This window comes from Lissotriton helveticus, chromosome 8 (genome assembly GCF_964261635.1).
Source record: "Lissotriton helveticus chromosome 8, aLisHel1.1, whole genome shotgun sequence".
Taxonomy (NCBI): Eukaryota; Metazoa; Chordata; class Amphibia; order Caudata; family Salamandridae; genus Lissotriton; species Lissotriton helveticus.
In genome coordinates, this window is record NC_136069.1 from 460,075,502 (window position 1) to 460,095,712 (window position 20,211).

The window sequence follows — 20,211 nt, forward strand, 5'->3', positions numbered from 1 at the left end:
TTATTTATGAATAAATATTTCTAAACTTATCATGTGTATCTCTATGTGACAATTCAACACATAAAAATTCTCAAACCTAGTCAAAGTTTTTCCTTGTAACCCCGCCCCAATATGGCCAGGCACTGCCGGAAGACCCCCACCCTTCCGTTAACCAACATCATTAAACAGGACATGAGAGGGATTTCTTTGGAGGCGGGGGGTCGTCGACCCCCCGGCCATGTTTATTAAAACATACAAATAAATCAAAAAATTGAAATAAACAATATTTACACAATACGCAGAAAACATTCCGTGACATTCTATTACAATTGATATAGACAGATATCAGATGGCTAACCTTAACATACTTCTAGTACAAGGTATTTCCTATCGGAATCCAACGTAACAGTCACATTATACAATATTTGTTTTCTGCGTCTCCTATTTGGGCCTACGGCAAGGTCACTAACTGGTGTCAGATCCTTATCACTTAAACCACGCCCTCCTGTCGGAGTGAGCATGCGCAGAGGGCCCGTTTACCGTGGGCGTACACCCCCTCCCCGGTTTCCCCTGTAAGCCCTATGAACCACGCCCTCCGGTCGGAGTGCGCATGCGCAGATGGCCCGTTTACCGTGGGGGTACACCGTCTCCCCGGTTACTCCCGTACGCCCGATTAACCACGCCCTTCCGTCGAAGTGCGCATGCACATAGGGCCCGCTTACCGTGAGGGTACTTCCGCCCCCGGTTACCCCCGTACGCTCTATTAACTCCATTGAAGGGGGCCCTTGCATCTCTGCGCGGTTTACTGGCGTCATTCTGCACGTGCGGGGTGGCCAACCAGCCTAGAGAATGTGTGACTCTCCCCTCCCCCGCACCCATGTAGCCAACAGGCTGTAGCTGCCCCTGGAGTTCTAGAAGAGTTCTGGAGTTCTAGAAGAGACCACTTGTCCCTCCCTTTGGGCGACCCCATTCGAGAATGGCGCCGCCCCCTAAGGATCTTAAATTAACTGCTCACCAATCATGACCTTACCGCCTGACCAAGGAATAGCAATAAATACGACGATTGATGACCTGAAAACAGGAGAAAGTGCTAAGGAACAAAACGTATTAGTCAGACACTCTTGTCATCCATAAACATTTGTAACAAAATTGCGAAAACCTTCATAGCACCCAATAACAATCATCTGCTTCAGGGGATGGTGGGTGGGGAAAAAGAATTACAGCCTCCTAGAGGCTGGAAGGGCAGGCCGTGGGGCGCAGGAGTCAAAGAGGCAGACTCTCACACCCCACGGCCTTTTAACCCCTCATCTGCAAGGCCTGGCCTTTGTTTGCTCGAGACCCGGAAGTGCCTCAAACACTTCCGGGCCACCAGGGGATCTGGGGTCCAATACAGGTTGGGGCGCGCCTGCTGCATAATGGTGACACGATAGGGGCCGCCCCACTAGCTATTGTGGATAGCGGGTGGGGGGCGGTGCGCCCCGCCATAACGGTGGCATGGCCGATGTCGGCCCCGCCTTTCCCTATGGCCAGGGACTGCCGGAAGACCCCCCCACCCTTCCGTTAACCAACATCATTAAACAGGACATGAGAGGGATTTCTTTGGAGGCGGGGGGTCATCGACCCCCCGGCCGTATTTATTAAAACATACAAATAAATCAAAAATTGAAATAAACAATATTTACACAATTACGCAGAAAACATTCTGTGACATGCTATTACAATTGATATAGACAGATATCAGATGACTAACCTTAACATACTTCTAGTACAAGGTATTTCCTATCCGAATCTAACGTAACAGTCACATTATACAATATTTTTTTTCTGCGTATCCTATTTGGGACTACGGCAAGGTCACTAACTGATGTCAGATCCTTATCACATAAACCACGCCCTCCTGTTGGAGTGCGCATGCGCAGAGGGCCCGTTCACTGTGGGGGTACACCCCCTCCCCGGTTACCCCCGTATGCCCGATTAACCACGCCCTTCCATCGAAGTGCACATGCGCAGAGGGCCCGCTTACCGTGATGGTACTTCCGCCCCCGGTTACCCCGTACTCTCTATTAACACCATTAAAGGGGGCCATTGCATCTCTGCGCCGTTTACTGGCGTCATTGTGCACGTGCGGGGTGGCCAACCAGCCTAGAGAAAGCGTGACTCTCCCCTCTCCCGCACCCATGTAGCCAACAGGCTGTAACTGCCCCTGGAGTTCTAGAAGAGACCACTTGTCCCTCTCTTTGGGCGACCCCATTCGAGAATGGCGCCGCCCCCTAAGGACCTTAAATTAACTGCTCACCAATCATGACCTTACCGCCACAGGCCAGCGTAGTTAACCGACTATCTGGCCCCCCCTACCCTCCTACACTGAAAGGTCATGCCCTACCCTCAAAATTAATAAACCTAGCCGTTATATTTTTGTAGTCCGACTATCAGGCCCTACCAACCCACTGCAAGGTCATGCCTTGCCCCTATACGCCACTAACTATGCAAAGAAGATTCTCTGTGATGGTTTCCTCTCCCGTTGTGGACAAATGGACGCCGTCTTTTTAAGAAGCACGACTCCCCCCAGATGCAACCCTGGGCTTTGGTCTGTAACTAGCAAGCCTTGGCTAGCCTCACCATTTTTTGTTACTAGGTATTTGCATTCAGTGGCACAATGGCCTGACCGACTCCCTTCCCCTATTGGAAGCTATGGAATGTCTGCGCCAGGATGTATCCCGGGCACAGACAGTTCGACCCCCACTTCTACCCAGGAGTCTCGGTGTACCTGTTCCTTTCACGGCCCCTCCTAAGTGCGTGATAGATATACTAGGGCTGTCTGATCCAGAGAACTTAGACCTGCCGCAATGGGGGCACCATGTGGGCATAATTAATGGCCTCACGCTGTGCCAGTTAAGACACGGCACTCCTGGCGCTGACACCCATTGTTGGTGCAACTGAAAGGCTACCCGGGGAACCACAGGCCCCCCAAAATCTCCCACTGGCATATCGTGAAGTCCGTGAACCACCTACACCTGACCACTACGCTCTGAGAAATGTTCCGTCTATGCCCATCTCCTCACTATGGATTATCCCCACCACGCTGTGTCTGCTACGATGGCAACTGGAAGCTCGGGCGCCGTAAAGGCAGAGTAGTACTTCCCGACAAGGTGTGCTGAGGTGTTCCATACGGCTATCACTCCTGGGTTTGGCCAAGCTGGCAAGTCACACCCCTGTGTACTGCCACATTACTACGGCTGGCACCAGCAATTGGTACCCACCGATATACTACCATGGCCATGGTGGCCCCTGCGAGCACAGGCCGTTACGGTCGAAATACTGTTTCCCGATAAGGAACATACTACCATATTATATGAAGCAACATACTGCTACATTCCTGCGGCTAGCACAACCTATGGTTAACACACCGATAAACAATCAACCCAGTGTTGGCACCTCTTGAGCCCTTGATCGATCGCCCATCACACTTGATGCCGTTGCTTGCCACTCCCGTTCCGGATGTACAGGTCCCCTTGGCTGTCCACCTCTTGCAGTTGTTGCGGTGTGGGGCACTTCCCAGGTATCCACCATGGATCCAGTCATACATAAATGAAAAAAACAAACACAAACGATTAGAGTTTCTGGCTTCCTGACGAAAGATGCAGTACACATGCCTGTATTACATGCTGTCGCATGCTAAGCCTTAGCTAAGATTAGCACCAGATGCATTTCCATCAAACTTTCAACTGCGAGTGTTTAGCATAGCATCAGTTTGTGTCTCATGCGGAGCATTTCAATTAGGTTACAGTGAAGGTGCCTGGTAGTATGATGTTGATTCAATAATAGACCTGGAGTCTACAGTAAATGCACTAGCACCTTCATGATTACTTAAGTACAGTACAAATTGTGAAATGCCATACAATAGCGCATTCATGGTTACTAAAAGACATGCTGCAGCCAAGCACATTTCTTGCCAGACCGATGCTATTGGTATTCTCGAAGCCCGACACACATACGTGTATGAGCGTATCTGCGTGACATGCCCCCCCCAAAAGCTTACGTGTACCAGCACATGGTGCCTAGGGTTTTAAACACAGGCCCTAAATTCCTATGTACTGCCGCCACTGCGCGCAGGGATACCCTGAACCAGGAGGCCTGAGATGTACTGTGACGCCATATGTGTTGCACGCATACCGGAGAGAAACCTCACCAAGGGTCGTGTCTAGTAATCCGGACCTCCAAACCATGCAAGAACTATCCTAACTCCCCCAGTAAATAATTTGCCCCCCTGTGGAATCCTGGAGTCTACTTTAGAGGTGACCTATGTAAAGAAAGAAGGTTTGGGTCAACTTGGCAATGTAGCAATTGTGTGTGCCGACCCTATAGTGATATGTCTGACCTACCTACATGGCTCCCCCTGTGGATGGAACAACCAGTGGCGCAAGCCCACTAGCAGCATTTAGCATACCGGCCCTGACCCGCCCCAGTGTAGTTCCAAGAGATTTAGCGGTCAATCCATAAGTCAACCATTAGACACTTGGCCACAGCCACAATATCCACAGCGGGCATATGCATTACTGAGAGCTTACCACAGCGCCAGTTACCTTATCATGTGATGTTTTGTTCAGTAAGAACATTGTTGGCTGACTGCATAGTGCTGCTAATTAATCAGCAATTAACTGGTAACCCTATTTCGCTATTTCTCTTCCACACATCTTCCCTGTGTTTCTAGAGCAGCGTACCCCAGAGGGGTATATAATCCTATCATTGCGTCTGCAATTGCCTGGAATACAGCCAAGGGGTTCACAGTGATTAAAATAAAGGTAGGGAGTGAGATCCGCCTGCTAAGTGTGGCTGATTAGAAGCTGGTGGCGTAGCCCTGTCCTCTGTTGACAGCTGAACAACCTAGCGCCAGCGCCATAAGTACTAAAGTTAGTACGCAACAGCTCTGGAAACATATAAACTCCAATTTGATTAAGGCCTTAGTTTCATTGTCTTCTGGCTAGCAACTGAAAGCGCTTTTAGCCCAGCCTCGTCCATCGCTGCCAACACCGGGACAGCTCAGAAACTGTCCCCGACCAGACTAACAATTCTATTCATAAGAGCAGACCTCATGATTCAAAGTACCCCCCAACAGAGCCACTTGACATTGTATGCCAGTAGAAATAGTTTAGTTGTATGGAGTTCCTGGTACTAACGAGCATCCCACTCCAGTGCCATGTGGGGTTGTGGCTGACGAGTTTGGAGTCATCCCAATATTTAATCTATTGCAGGTGTATGTATCCCCTATATTCTTTGTGCTTACCTTGAGCAATAGAAAGGACCCTTTGTGACCAGGATCATAAAAATTGAAGTCAGCCATGCCCACCCTTCTAAGGGTAAATGTACCATATACCAGCATAAGCCTTAATATTTAGACACCCTTTAGGAGTAACCCAGTGGTGGCTAAGGAAATAAAGCCGAAAGGCACTTGCATGCCGACTGTAGGGGGTGTATTGTCCCCCTGTGCCCCAGGACTGTTCCACTTCCGCCCCACAATTGCGCCCTCCACCAAGAGACCTCAGTCTTGAATTTGAAGATTTCCCATTATTTAATCTATGGTAGGTGCATTTATCACCTATATTCTTCGAGGTGCTTAAGATTTACTTTGAAGCAACAGATAACAAAATTGTGGCAAAGATCATGAAGTTGAAAGTAAGCTCTGCCCCCCCATAGCCAAAGGGTTAGTATTCAGTATGGCTGCATGCTGACGAGTTTGGGAAGCCTTAAATATTCAGACACCCCTCATGAGTAACACAGTATTAACCACCAGTACTACAGTAATGGACATGGAGTACCATATTGAGTGAAAAAACGCATTCAAGGCTACTTAAAGAATGCTCAAGCCAAGAACGTGGGGGCACACTCAAAGCAGAATCCCAAAATTGCACCTGGATTGCAGAGCTGAGTGTACGCAGGACCTCTAAGGGCAGCGCGTTATTTTAGATCAAGAAGCACTTACGTGTAAAATCGGTTGATAAATTCCATATACAGAAAAACCGAATCAGCATTTATGCACTGCACAACAATAAGGAAAACAGTATATTCCTGAGTAGTGTGATTGACCTTGTAAACAGCGGTGAACATCCACAACTTCTACACCCATGGTCTTCAGGTACCAGCAGGCAAAAAAGAAAATGTTTGCTCAGATGTTTGAGGAAATAGGAGCTGTAGGACGCAGCAATTGTGTTAATAAGAAAACACTTGTGGCAACAGGGCAAAATCTTTCCATTGACAAGTCTCATATATGCACGGAAACCAGTAAAGCAGTGAAAATATCAACCACTGTTTGTGTCAATGACTAGTCAGTAAATATCGAAAATGGGTTGATATGAGGAGTATACTTAAAATGATGTCCATGCAACAACTAAACCCAAAATGTAGGCCTTTGTTCCCTCATGACCCGGAAGTGCCTCAATCATTTCCGGAGCAAAACCAAAGGAGGTGATGGACGGAGCGTTGACAATACAAGCACTCACCCCCAGTCAACTGATCTGGGTTTAATCCATCACCGTTCTTTAGCCCACTCTGCCACCCCAGTTCAGACATGGCCATATGCAAATCAGTCTGACCCTGTGCCTCATGGGAACAGTCCTACTGAAACAAAAAAAAGGGGTTATGCCCACATTACCCTCCCATACCTGGACAAGGAGCATCAAAAGATGAAAAAATAGAACAAACTAGTATTGAGGGATAAATTCAATTTATAATTTTAGAACATGAAAAGATTAATTATCCTGTTCTATATAACTAAATATATAACAAATCACTTTACAAAAAATCAGAGGACGTATAAACATGTACAAAAAGGAGATGGCGCAAAACAACTGTATATAAAGAAAACAAATTCACTATATACACACAATACAATGCATTATATACAAATCACAAATACACTATATACATTAGATATATATACACAAAGGTGTACCCATAGACAGATCTCAATGGATGACCTATCACACAATGTATACACTCTTAACTTCGAGTGATATAACTCTATAATGGAGATCCCCAATACGCCTGAGATGTAACTTCTCTCAAACTCTCTTTAGAAAAAGGCGTCTGAATATATAAGCAAAGATAAACTAAGCAGGGTCTCCTAATCACAAGGGTGTCCAGTCCAGCCCGAACTGCCAAGCCATGCCTTCCCTGGACCGGAAACAAGCTTCCGAGGACCGGTTTCTGGCATTACAGCCGTTTTCAGCCCGGCTTGCTTGAATCCAGTGGCAAAGTGAGCAAGGGACTCACGTCTGAGCATACCCTGCCAACTTATGGCGAACAAAGCAAAACCAAAGGTGGTGATGGACGGAGCGTTGACAATACAAGCACTCACCCACAGTCAACTGATCTGGGTTTAATCCATCACCGTTCTTTAGCCCACTCTGCCACCCCAGTTCAGACATGGCCATATGCAAATCAGTCTGACCCTGTGCCTCATGGGAACAGTCCAGCCCGAACTGCCAAGCCATGCCTTCCCTGGACCGGACACAAGCTTCCGAGGACCGGTTTCTGGCATTACAGCCGTCTTCAGCCCGGCTTGCTTGAATCCAGTGGCAAAGTGAGCAAGGGACTCACGTCTGAGTGTACCCTGCCAACTTATGGCAAACAAAGCAAAACCAAAGGTGGTGATGGACAGTGCGTTGACAATACAAGCACTCACCCCAGTCAACTGATCTGGGTTTAATCCATCACCGTTCTTTAGCCCACTCTGCCCCCCCCCGTTCAGACATGGCCATATGCAAATCAGTCTGACCCTGTGCCTCATGGGAACAGTCCAGCCCGAACTGCCAAGCCATGCCTTCCCTGGACCGGAAACAAGCTTCCGAGTACCGGTTTCTGGCATTACAGCCGTCTTCAGCCCGGCTTGCTTGAATCCAGTGGCTAAGTGAGCATGGGACTCACGTCTGAGCATACCCTGCCAACTTATGGCGAACAAAGCAAAACCAAAGGAGGTGATGGACGGAGCGTTGACAATACAAGCACTCACCCCCAGTCAACTGATCTGGGTTTAATCCATCACCGTTCTTTAGCCCACTCTGCCACCCCAGTTCAGACATGACCATGTGCAAATCAGTCTGACCCTGTGCCTCATGGGAACAGTCAGCCCTGCAGAGGAGAGAAAATAAGAGTCTCCCCCACAGGGATTCTTCGTTGGACTGCTCCTGCAGACGCGTCGGCCCAAACGTGCTCCGACAGCTGCTTTGCCTCGTGTCCCGCCGCTGTGTTCAACACGCCGATCCTTCCACCCCGCTTCTACCGATTCGTCCACTGACGTCGCTACACCATCGCAACGATGTTGTTCACCTGGAATGAAATAAGAGAGGCAAATTAAAAAATTACAGCCCCCTAGCGGGGCTGCAGAAAAAGTATTACAGCCTCCTAGAGGCTGGAAGGGCAGGCCGTGGGGCGCAGGAGTCATAGAGGCAGACTCTCGCGCCCCACGGCCTTTTAACCACTCATCTGCCAGGCCGGATCTAACCGGCCTGGCCTTTGTTCCCTCGTGACCCGGAAGTACCTCAATCATTTCCGGGCCACCAGGGGACCCGGGGTCCAATACAGGTTGGGACGCGCCCGCCGCGTCATGGTGACGCGATAGGGCGTGCCCCCTAGCTAGTGCGGATAGCGGGTGAAGGCCGGTGCGCCCTCCATAACTGCGGCAGGGCCGATGTCAGCCCCGCCTTTCCCAACTCCTCCCATCCACTGCTCAATTTGGCGATTGCTCACTTTTCTTTTTGCGATTTTATATATACTTTTTTTCAATTTACAATTTTATAAAGCGCTAACTCGCTCCGAATGTATTGGAGAGCTTCACATTGAGAAACAGTTACGTTACACAAGGACACATTCGTTATTGGTAGGCATGGATAGATTAAGTGATTTGGCCAGAACAGAAGCACAGTTTTTGAGCCAACGCCGAGCATGAATCCCCAGTTAAAATGTCGGTAGCTCTAGCCGTTACGCCACATCCTACCCCCTGTCTTTGTCCCATTCAAAGCCTGGGGTTAGTAGGACACATACCCGTTGAAAATCCCGGAAATTGTTCGTACGCTCCCGGGAGCAATTACATAGAAACTACAAGTATCCAAATAGTTTGCATGTAAAAAACACATTAACCTTAGTGATTCTGTAGTAGCTCTTGCTCTTCGCATAGATATATATCGCACAATTGAGTCGCTCCTTTCCTCTACACCTCCCGCCCCTGTCAATATTGTGATTTTTTTCCATGCTTTTGTAGCCTGTTTGCCGGAGAGTAGGATTGGGCTTGTTTTAAAGGGATGTTGAGCTTTATCATTCAGCGTACGTCTGACGTGATCTTCGCCGCAAGCCGTACTCGCTTTTTTCCAGTATGGATTTTCAGCATGCTGAGTTACTTTCGCGCCCAGGGGTTGGGGTGGCAGTAGTTGTTACAAGCCCCACTGTACATCCTGGCTGTGTCCTACTGGGAAAACGAACTAACGCCTCCACAGGGCCCGGCATGTACCAGCTGCCGGGGGGACATTTGGAATACGGGTAAGTCGCCTAGCCGGCAAAAAGAAGGCGTGGCCATCTTCAAAGTAGGCTCTCATGTTAAAGTCAGGCAAAATTATTTCATTTTGAGTTTTAATTTCGGATTTTTTATGTCCTTTCTCACGTTCTTCATATCAAATGTGTTTCGAACACTGGGTTGTGCATTATATTTTGCACCTCATAGAGGTGGGCGAGCCAGGCTCGAGCACGAAGCCTTGCTCAGCCAGAAGTCCTATTGAAACCTCGAGCCCATAACGAGCCGAGCTTTTATGTGGTTCTGCCTGCCTCCCTCGGTTGTATGACTTAAAAACGCATGCATTTACAGCATATGCCGTTACCCCACATACATCATCACGTAGTGCCTTTACCACACAAGCGCCTTTGCATGGTAAATGTATGTATATATATTTATAGAGACAGAGCGATAAATAAAACCAGACTCCTCACCAAAGATCAGGCTCTTGCAACCAAGGAATATAAACAGAAAGATTCAAACCAATTGGAACCGCCCTGTAGGGTTATATTAACGTATAATAAACAGCACAGAGCCATTAGGAAGATACTCAATAAGAACTGGAACTTGGTACTGAGTGACCCAGTGGTAGGTAATGGTCTGTCTAAGAAACCATGTGAGAAAGTTGCATCTTTCTTGCATTGGTGTGCCCCCACTTTTTGCTGACCTGCTGATGTGCTTTGACTGAGTGTACCCAGTGCCTGTGTTCCTTCCCTAAAACTGTGTTGAACCTCAAACCCAATTGGCATCTCTGCCCACCTGTCAGCCCCTAGTAAATGGTACCCTAGGTACAGGGCATGGTGACCAGAGAACACCCCTAAGGGCTGTAGCACTTACTGTGCCACCCTTAAGGGGCCCTGTACCCTGACACCCACACACTGCCGTTTCAGGCTGAGTGTCTAAATGCAGAACTAACCAAAGAGTTGACATGGCACACATCCATGCCATGCCCACAAAACCCACTGCCCTGGCATACATCAGCCACCCCTCTAGCTGGGTGCCCTATGCCAGTGGTGTGGGCACAGGTGCATGAGCCCTGTGCCCTTACAGTACCCAGGGCCATTCCTGGGCACTGTAAGTGCAGTGATGCCATTAAGAGTATATGGTGCTGGAAGGTTGTCATTACGAACTCCACAGCACCATAATGGCTACACTGAAGACTGACAAGTTTGATATCAAACTTCTCAGCACATTAAACCTGCACTGTTGCCAGTGTGGGATTTAATGTAAAATGCACCAGAGGGCATCTTAGAGATGCCCCCTGAAAACCTAACCTACAATCCACGTCTGGTCTGAGAGGCTGCCTAGGCTGCCACACAGTAGACATGTTACTGGACCCCTGGGTGGAGAGCCCCCGCTCTCCTGGGCCTGCAATAATGCACATCCTGGGCGAGGTGCTAGGTCTCCTCCCCAGGATAGGCAGTGGGAAGCTTCAAAGGCCAGCTGCCTTTGTGATCTTCTCCAGACCACTTGCTGTACTCAGTAACTGGCCCCCTCCAGTTCTGACCCCCACTCTGACGGGAAGACTGGCGGGAAACCCTACGTCAGGAAGGGGGGTGTGCAAGGCTGTGACAACCCCACCCCTCAGGTGGGAGAGGCGAGGTGAAGCACGACCCCGGGCTCCAGCCATCTTGAACATGGGGAGCCCTGCCCAATCACAGCTAGGCTCCTGCCCCCCTCCCACAGGAGAGGAGCAGACTAGGGGGTGTACCCACCCCAGGACAGGGACCTATTGGTCCCTGCCCTTGCCCTACCTGTAATGCCCCTAAACTTAGTATTTAGGGGCACCCTGAACTTTCCTTCCTCAGTTCCAGATAAGAAAACAAGAAAGAAGACCCGCTGTGCAGCTGCTAACAACAGGACGACACCAACTGACTTGGCCCCAGCCCTACCGGCCTGTGGACCCTGGAACCTGTCCCTGTTAAATCCCGGCGACTCCTGCGAACAGCAACCTTGGAAAACCCGGAGGACCTGCCTGCCTTGACCCTCTCAAAGACTGGGACTCCCCTGACCAGAGGCTCTGCTCCCAACAACCATACCCTTGGTGCCAGCCAGGAACCGCGAATCCAGCCCACTCTGCACCCGCCAAGCCCGGCATGTGCCCGAGTGATCCAAGACCACGAGGATGTCCCCCCGGTGACTGGGACCTGAGGTCCAGTGCCCAAAGACCCTCCTCGACTACCCAGACGACCCCTACAGCCTCAGAACCAGGGACCCCTCCAACCGTGACCAGCCGAGGGTAAGATTTCCCGACACCCAAAGACACCCCGGCACCCCACGCCCCCCTGTGCCCTCTTCTGGGATTTTTACCTCTTCTCCAAAAACACAACTTACCTCTCGAAGTGGTGGTCGCACCTGAAGATTGTCCGTCCCCGAGCCTGCAGCCTTTGTTCACTTTGTAACTTTTTTTTCTTTTTTAAATGGCATTTCAAATAAAATTCACATACAAGGGGCAAAAAATTAGGACATACATTGCAGTGATACTTTTAGCAATCTCCAGCACGTACATAGTAACTAGGAGTCATGAGAAAATTCTACAGGGCAAGCATCAATGTTATCTTGTACACAAACAATATTCCCTGTCGTCCGTGCGTTAGCTGTTACCCCTCCTACAGCAACAGGTCTACCAGCAGTGATTCTAATCATTGGTCATTAGTCAGCTATCGTCTCGGTGTCGTGTACCGTCCGGACCTCTTGTGTGTCCCCCAGCTCAGTCGTTGTCTGTGTATCACTTCGGTCATCCATACTCTGTGCCGATCTCCTATCCAGATACAGCGCCCAATAGTTTTTAGGGCGATTCCTCGGTGGGAGCAGGGCGCTATATAGTTCCGTTTGTGTGCAGCAAAATAACATATCGTTCGACCACTTTGACAGTGTCGGAGCCGGGCCCCGCATCCAGTGAGATGCGACACACCTCTTTGCCACTAAGAAGGCCATGTCTACCAGCCTCCGCTTGGCGGGTACTATATCCTTGGAGTACCCCAGTATGGCCAATAGTGGAGATGGGGTCAGAGACAAGCCAGTGGTGTCGTTCACCTCCCTGTAAACTGCACACCAGAAGACCGCGATCTGCGGGCACCACCATGCCAGGTGCAAAAAATCCGCTGTTAGTTCTCCGCATCTCTCGCAGCTCGAAGTCTCGCGCAAGCCGTATCGGCATAGGCGTTCCTAATAGACTCTATTCAGGAATTTGCAGTGCGTCAGGCAATGTCGCCCATTCATCTTCTTCTTCTTCTCCAGTGGTCCTCGGTAAGGTCCACTTCCAAGTCAGTCTGCCATGCTAGCCTAGGTTTAGTGTAATCCATCGTTCGCTCCGCAAGGGTAATGCAATACAAATTTGTCCGGCGTTTTAGCCGTCACTATGTACTCATATGCCGTCACTGTCTGTGGTTCAGCCATGTCTCCGCCAAGAAGGCTTCTCAAGGCCTGTCGGAGTCTGTGAAATTGAAAACGTGGTAGGAGGGGAACATCCTCCAAAATTATGTCATCCCAGGTGCGAGCCCTGCCGTCCTTGAATAAGTCTCCCACACTGATGATTTTCAACTGAAGAAGCGACGCTATCACCTTCCGCGCAAGGGGCGAGCCACGAGCACCATGCCAGTTTTGCATTCGGGGCGTACAACAGTGAGCAAGCTTGAGCATCCATCAAGTGGTACCAAGCGTGCGTCACAACGTTCAATGAGTCAAGAATACCGGTGCGTCTATCTCTAGGTCGAGACATCAAGGCCGGCAGCGGAGTTGGGGCAGCTACGACCGCCTCAATCTGCAAGTGTGGCGCATCCTTCGGGCCATGAATCCATCCGTATGCATGTGCCCCCTGCGCGGCCCGATATTGCAATTCCAGATCGGGAGCGTGTAGGCCGCCCTCTGCATAGGGCCGAATGAGTATATTCCATGCCACTCTGGGTTGTTTCCCAGCCCATGCAAGTCTCAGCACTAGTGAGTGGAGTTGCCGGAAGAAAGCCCCCGACAGTACCATCGGTATGTTGGTGAAGAGAAATAGGAAGCGGGGCAACACTTATCATTTTTAATAGGGATATACGACCCATTAAGGACAGAGGCAGCTTGATCCATTTGTCCACATCTTCTTCCAACTTGGAAACAGCTACCCCATAATTTTCCCTAAGCACCACCTCAGAGTCCGTGTGCAGACGAATGCCTTGGTAACGAACCGAGTTAGTGGTCCACTGAATAGGATACTCTGGGTCAACGCGCTTTGTAGCTGGGCTAAGCGGGAACATAATTGTCTTGCTCAAATTTACATGTATCCCCGAGAGCGAGCCAAATAGCACCCCTTCTCGCAATACCGTCGAGAGATTATCCTCCGGTTTCCTGATATACTTCAAGCTGTCGTCCGCATATGTAGACACTATCAGATTGTACGTGGGGAAACGAATACCTCGATGGCCATGATACGCTCTCAATGCGCAAGCTAAGGGTTCCGCTACCAGTGCATACAGGAGGGGTGAAAGGGGCAGCCTTGCCTGGTGCCGCGGCCTACAGAAAAAAGCTCTGTGGTCAAAGACCCGATTCTGACTCGCGCAGAGGGTGAGGTGTAAAACGTGCCCACCAGCTGTATGAAAAGTTCTCCCACTCCCATACGAGTGAGTACCAGTCAAAGAAAAGGCCACTCGACAGAGTCGAAAGCCTTTTCCATATCTAGAAAGACTGCAATTGCCAGCACCTCCTGACGTGTGTGTTGGAATGCCGCAAACACGGTGCGCAGGTTGTAGGTGAGGTTACGAGTAGGTACAAATCCCGCCTGTTCTGGGGCCACTAGAGTAGTAATTAAGGGGCTCAGTCGATTCGCTATAATTTTTGCAAACATTTTTGCATCCACGTTCAATAAAGATAGTGGCCTATAGGAGGCGCAGTCCTCAGGGGGCTTTCCAGGCTTGAGTATAGTTACTATAATAGCTTCCCTCATCGTGGGAGGCATTTCTCCCGCTTCTGCGATCTGTTACACCAGCGTCAGCAGTCTGGGTATTAGCAGGTTTGAGTATGTTTTATAAAAAGAGGCCGGAAAGCCGTCACTGCCCGGGGCACTGCCCGCTTTCATCGAGGACAATGCCCACACCACCTCCTCCCTTTCAAAAGGTCGGGCCAGGAACGCACGATGCGTATCAGTCAGCCATGGAAGCTGTATATGTGTCAAATAATCTAGAATACGTTCCTCTGTGGCCGGGCCCCTAGAGGCATATAGAGCGGCATAGTATTCTTTGAATCGGGCCGCTACCTGTTCATCCGGTATCCACTCTCCTGTCTGCGGGGAGCGCAATGCAGGAGTGAGCGCACTACGTCTATGCTGCCTCGCAAGATTTGCTAGTACCGCTCCCGGTCGTTTCCCCTCCCCATACGATTTAGCAACTGCGTATTTCCCCAAATATTTTACTTCAGCATCAGCTTCCTCATGATATTCTCGTAACGTTTGGGCAAGGTCGTGCAGCAGGTCAGCACTCGAGTCGCGCAATCTGCTCTTTTCGATCTCCCTCAGTCTATTTTCCAGTACACACAGTCGGCGACGAATAGATTTTAACACTCCCGCGTGTTTGGATATGGCCACCCCCTGTATATAGGCCTTGAATGCCTCCCAGACCGCCAGGAAGGAGCCCACCGATCCTACATTGTTATTAAAGAATTCCTCTATAGCAGCCGCTAGTTATTCCCGAAATGCATCATCTAATAGAGAGTAAGGGGGAAGTCGCCATGAGAAGGGCAGCGGTTTACCCATCATAGTACTGAGAGTGAAGAGCACCGGCGAGTGGTCGGAGTAAGTTCGAGGTAACGTCTTGCATGCCTGTACTCTGGGAAGGAGGTGGGTCTTGATCAGCCAATAATCAATTCGAGTATGGATGTCATACTGCGCAGAGTAGTGTGTGTAACCCCCCTGTGCCGGGTGTCTAGTGCGCCATAAGTCCTGCAGTCGAAGTCTTAACATTTCAGTATCCAAGTTCCCAGCTGAAGCCGAGGGGCGCCTATCCGGGCCATCAGATCTGTCTAAACTTGGCTGTCTTACCATGTTAAAGTCACCCCCCACACTACTTGGTCCCCACAGAAGTCACGCACTTTCCCAGCCAGTGTAGTGAAAAAGGAGGGGCAGTCATAATTGGGTCCGTAAGAATTAACAATGTGGAAAATCATCCCCTTCCCCCCCTGCATTCCGTAATAATGTATCGGCCCTCGCTGTCCGTGACAAGTGGAGTTAGAGTCAGAGAGGCTTTGGGGTTAACCCATGTCAACATGCCTCTGGCGTGAGAGGTAAAACCCGCTGCGTGTATGTTGTTATGCAGCCCTCTGTATTGTAGGGTCGGGTTGTCTGGGCGCAGGTGTGTCTCTTGAAGAAGAGCAACATCTATGTCGTGTCTTGCAAGGTACTGAAGCACTCGCCGAACCCTTCTGTGGTCGTTCAGTCCTCGAACATACCACGTCAGGAATGTAATAGCGTCGGTGTCAGGTATTTGCTGTGTCATGTCGGGTGCCATAGTGCATATAATTGGCCCATTGTAGCTTGTCTGTGCCATGTGCGTTGCGTCCAGTGCGTGATGCGTGTGCCAATAAAAGTCCCTATTATACATACTACAACCAAACCTGTCTTCCTACCTATTGACAATAGAAACAAAGAGAAATTCAAAAACCCCCACTGCCGATCCCACCCCATTGCAACAAAACCTCACCCCCTTTCCAAACTCGAACTGCCCTACCAAGTCCCAGCCCACCTCCCCCTCAGAAAATAGAATCAGAATCCACAATATACAAGGAATCGCACCCCCCCTGAGACTCTCGCAACCTTCCTTCTGTCCCTTCCCCCCTCCCCTCATTCCCAACCCCATAAACAATTACAAGCAATCAATCAACCGAACCAACAAAGAATGTGACTCCCGATAACGGAGTTTAGAAGGAAAAAGAAAAGGGAAGGAGTGTTATACACACAGGGACGTAGGTAGCCCGCTCACAATAAATCAGTTATTACGTTCAAGCAGTATCCCCACCCTACCGTCCCGCCCCCCCACCTCCGAGAGGAAAAAAAATCAAAGAATAACCAGTGCCCTCCTATGCATGAAGAGTACCATCATATCCACAGAAAACCTTGTGTATCATCCTCCAAACTTACCACACCCCTCCTCATTTACAGTCAGTTGGTATAAATCACTTCAGTTACAGAAGATCAATATCGTTACATTTCACTTATCTGAGTCACCTCCCTGCAGACTGGCAGCAGATGTTAAGGCACCGTAAGAATATCTTTGTAGTAGGTGAGGGATTAAGGTGAAAATAAAAGAAGGGTAGGAACAGAAGGAGAAAGTTCCCCTCATCCGTCACTCAGCATAAAGCACAATTTCCTCGTGATATCACAGCCAAACATTATGTGTCAAGAGTCACTACATAGGCATTATCTATCATCCCAATTGGCGTCGTGAGGTACCTTGTGCAGAGCGTCCCATCATCGCATTGATTTGAAAAAGTAGGAGAACATCCAGGAGCGAATCATATCCTCAGTCCTGTTCCTCCATGAGCCTAAGCCAGTCGTTCTTCGTCCATCTCCTGTGGCGTGGCCTTGCGCCAGTTCTTCATGGCTTTTTGCAACGCGCTAGGATCCGTGAAGATCCATCGATCTCCCTTGCCTGTTAATCCTCAGTTTGGCAGGATATAGCATGGCGTGATCCACACCAAGGTCTCGCAGCTGTCGCTTCATCGGGGCAAACTGCCGTCTCGCCTCCTGGACCCTAGCCGTGAAATCCGGGAACAGACAGAGGGTGCTGCCCTCGTAATGTCAGAGGCTGTTTCTCCCGGGCTAGTTTCAACGCAGTATCACGGTCCCTATAATTGAGAAGCTTGGCTACAATGGGATGTGGAGGAGCCCCCAGTTTAGGTCTCTGGCCCAGGGTGCGGTGCGCTCTTTCAATGACAAACAGTTCCGAAAAGGCATTCTCTCCCAGCAGTTTTTTCAGGAGGGATTCCACAAAAAGTTCCATGTTCCCCATTTGTGTATTTTCTGGCAGGCCCGTAATACGTATGTTGCATCAACGCGATCGCGCCTCCAAATCCTCCGCCTTGTCTTGTAAGAGCTGTATCACTTTACCCAGCTGCTTGTGGTCAGAGTCTAGCGTTGTCTGCGCCTCTTCCACCTCACCTATTCGGCGCTCCGACATGTCTAGGCGTTCGGCGTGTTTGTCTAGGCGTTCCGCCATCCGATCCATACGATATGTGAGGGCATACATTTTGGTGCCTAAGGAGGCAATGCCGCCCTGCAAGTTCTTTTCCATAGCCAACAATATACATCGGATGTCCGAATCCGCCATTTCCCCCTCTGGCGCATGTCCAGCACCCTCATCCGATTCGCGTGTCGTGGGGTCAGTGGTTTTGGGCTTCTTGTTGGAGTCGAATGACAGTTTGGGCTGCGTACGATCTGGGCGGCCCATGGCGGCGCAGTCGGGGTCCTCCTCAGCAAGAGTCATCGATCTAGGGAGACCGATAAATGAAGTGGGGCATGTATGACATGTGCAGACACAACTAGTTGTACACCCAGGATGTGAGCCGTGGTCGCGCAGAGCCCGTAACCAGTTATCCGGGCTGTAGTGCTTATGTCCCCCGGCCCAGGGCGCAAGCCTATGTTTGGGCCCTCTCGTGCTGTAAGAGCTGCTCCTCTGTAGCGCAGATCCGCTCCCGTCAATACACTTACAGTGATTCAAGGTGTCGTTTCTTACACGTGAGTCCTATATCAAGAGTAACAGGCTCCGCGTCGCACCAGTGCGTACCATCTTGGGCGCAAGCCTCGTGCGTCAGTTCGTCTCCCAGGGCCCCAGAGCATCCACCACTGCTGACATAAAGAGAACCAACATGGGCCACCCCATCTGTCCAAGATAGTGGTGATAGGGGGAACAGCCCAGTCACACCATGGGGTGCTCAGACTCTAGTGTCACTTGTTTTAGGCCTCTTCAGCTGGCCACCCTCGGGAGTAGGAGCAGCACCTCGCCGCTGAATCCAGCAAAAATAGGCTATGTTAGTCCCATAGCGTGAAGCCAGGGGGAGAGGGTCAAGTCCCTTAGGAGTGCTGCAACTCTCTCTGGAGCGCTGCCCTGTCCCTCCAAATACGCTGAGTGCTTCCTTATAAAAGTGTTTTGGGGCCTAGCAGGCCCAGGCGAGACCGGGAGCCAGAGCCAGAGTCAGGGGCCGCGGCCGCCGCAACCGATCCAGGCCAGGCGACCCCGGCGTGTCTCCTCGCTCACCCCGGCGTGTCTCCTCGCTCACCCCGGCGTGTCTCCTCGCTCACCCCGGCGTGTCTCCTCGCTCACCCCGGCGTGTCTCCTCGCTCACCCCTGCGTGTCTCCTCGCTCACCCCGGCCTGCCGCAGCCCGTCCGGCAGTGCTGTCCGCTGCGCAGCTTCGTCTCGTCCCCCTCCAATCGCCGGAAATTGTTCAAAGCCTCCGGGGCAGCTACGGTATGGGAAGCGGCTCCTCAAGGACAGCGCTACCGCCTCTCCTGCCGGGCAAGCAGGCGGGTCGCGGCATGGCTTCCTGCACTCGTCCGTGAACAGGACTTCGCCAAAGATCTCCCCCGGAGTTCCGATGCGGCCAAGCAGGCCTTTAATGAGCGGAGGGCACCGCATACAACAGGATAAATTGATGAATCTTACTCAGTGTGGAGGAGCCGACGGATCAGGCGGCCATCTCGCTCGCCAGCTAGCTCCGCCCCCTCACTTTGTAACTTTCTCATTGGATAACATTGAGCGCCTGACGGCTCAAAAGCACCCTGCACCCAGCCACCCGAGTGCCGCTGAAAGTGCAACTACTACTCTACTCTACTTCCCCACTTGCCCTGAGTAAGTGACCCAGGAGCTCAGCTCCCACAGCCGCGTGGCCTGACTGCTTGCAGTCACCAACCAAAGGCCCCCTACCCTCTATTGGATTGCATTGGGCCTACTCTCTCTGCACCCGGCTGCCCCTGCAGCTGAGGGTGTAACAACTGTACCTTTCCGACCCTGGGAGACCCCTGAGTCTATGCCCAGAACCTTAACCTCACCAGTCGAGTACTCCCCTGAAAGCCGATAACTCACTTTCCTTCTATAGGCTAACATTGACTGGTTTTCACTGAAATTTCTTCTAAGTGTGGAGTTTTGAAACTTTAAAATATTCCTCTAAAATCAGCCGAATAACGATTTCCGAAATACTCACCTGGGATCAGGAGAGAAGCCAGTGCTGTACTTTCTAGCTCAGTACTGAACCACAAAAGTAATCCTAACTGTACTTATCAGATACCTGCATTTTCTTCCATAGGAAACCATTGACTGTTTTTCTCTGAAATTTCTTCTAAGTGTTGATTTTTGCAAATTACAAATATTCTTTAAAAATCGTACCAACTACTGAAACGTAAATACTTACCTGTCTTAGGTAGAGGTCCCAGTGCTGATCCTAGGAGTCCAGTACTGGAGTACAAAAGTAATGAGAACTTACTTTACCTGTAACTTGAATTTCCTTCCATAGGATAACATTGCTAGATTTTCACTGAAAAGTTTCTAAGTGCCAACTTTGAAAATACATTTATATCCTTTAAAAATTACAACGCTTTTACTTAACTGTTTACAGCTTAGGTCCCAGGACTGAATCCAGGATCCAGTCCTGTGGTTAGAAAAGTAATCCTGAAAGTAATCAACTGCATTTATGTAGAAAAACCCATTGAGCTTAATGTTAAAT

The 20,211-nt window shown here is 50.1% G+C and overlaps 1 protein-coding gene across 1 annotated transcript in view; it reads left to right on the forward strand.

Annotated features, from left to right (window-relative positions):
* Positions 1-9,277: 9,277 nt before the first annotated feature.
* Positions 9,278-20,211, forward strand: part of NUDT15 (nudix hydrolase 15) — a 56,473-nt gene continuing 45,539 nt past the window's right edge. The window contains exon 1 of the mRNA XM_078657330.1: positions 9,278-9,510. Coding sequence (XP_078513456.1) covers positions 9,347-9,510 — 164 coding nt within the window. The 5' untranslated portion in view covers positions 9,278-9,346. The remainder of the gene's footprint in view (positions 9,511-20,211) is intronic.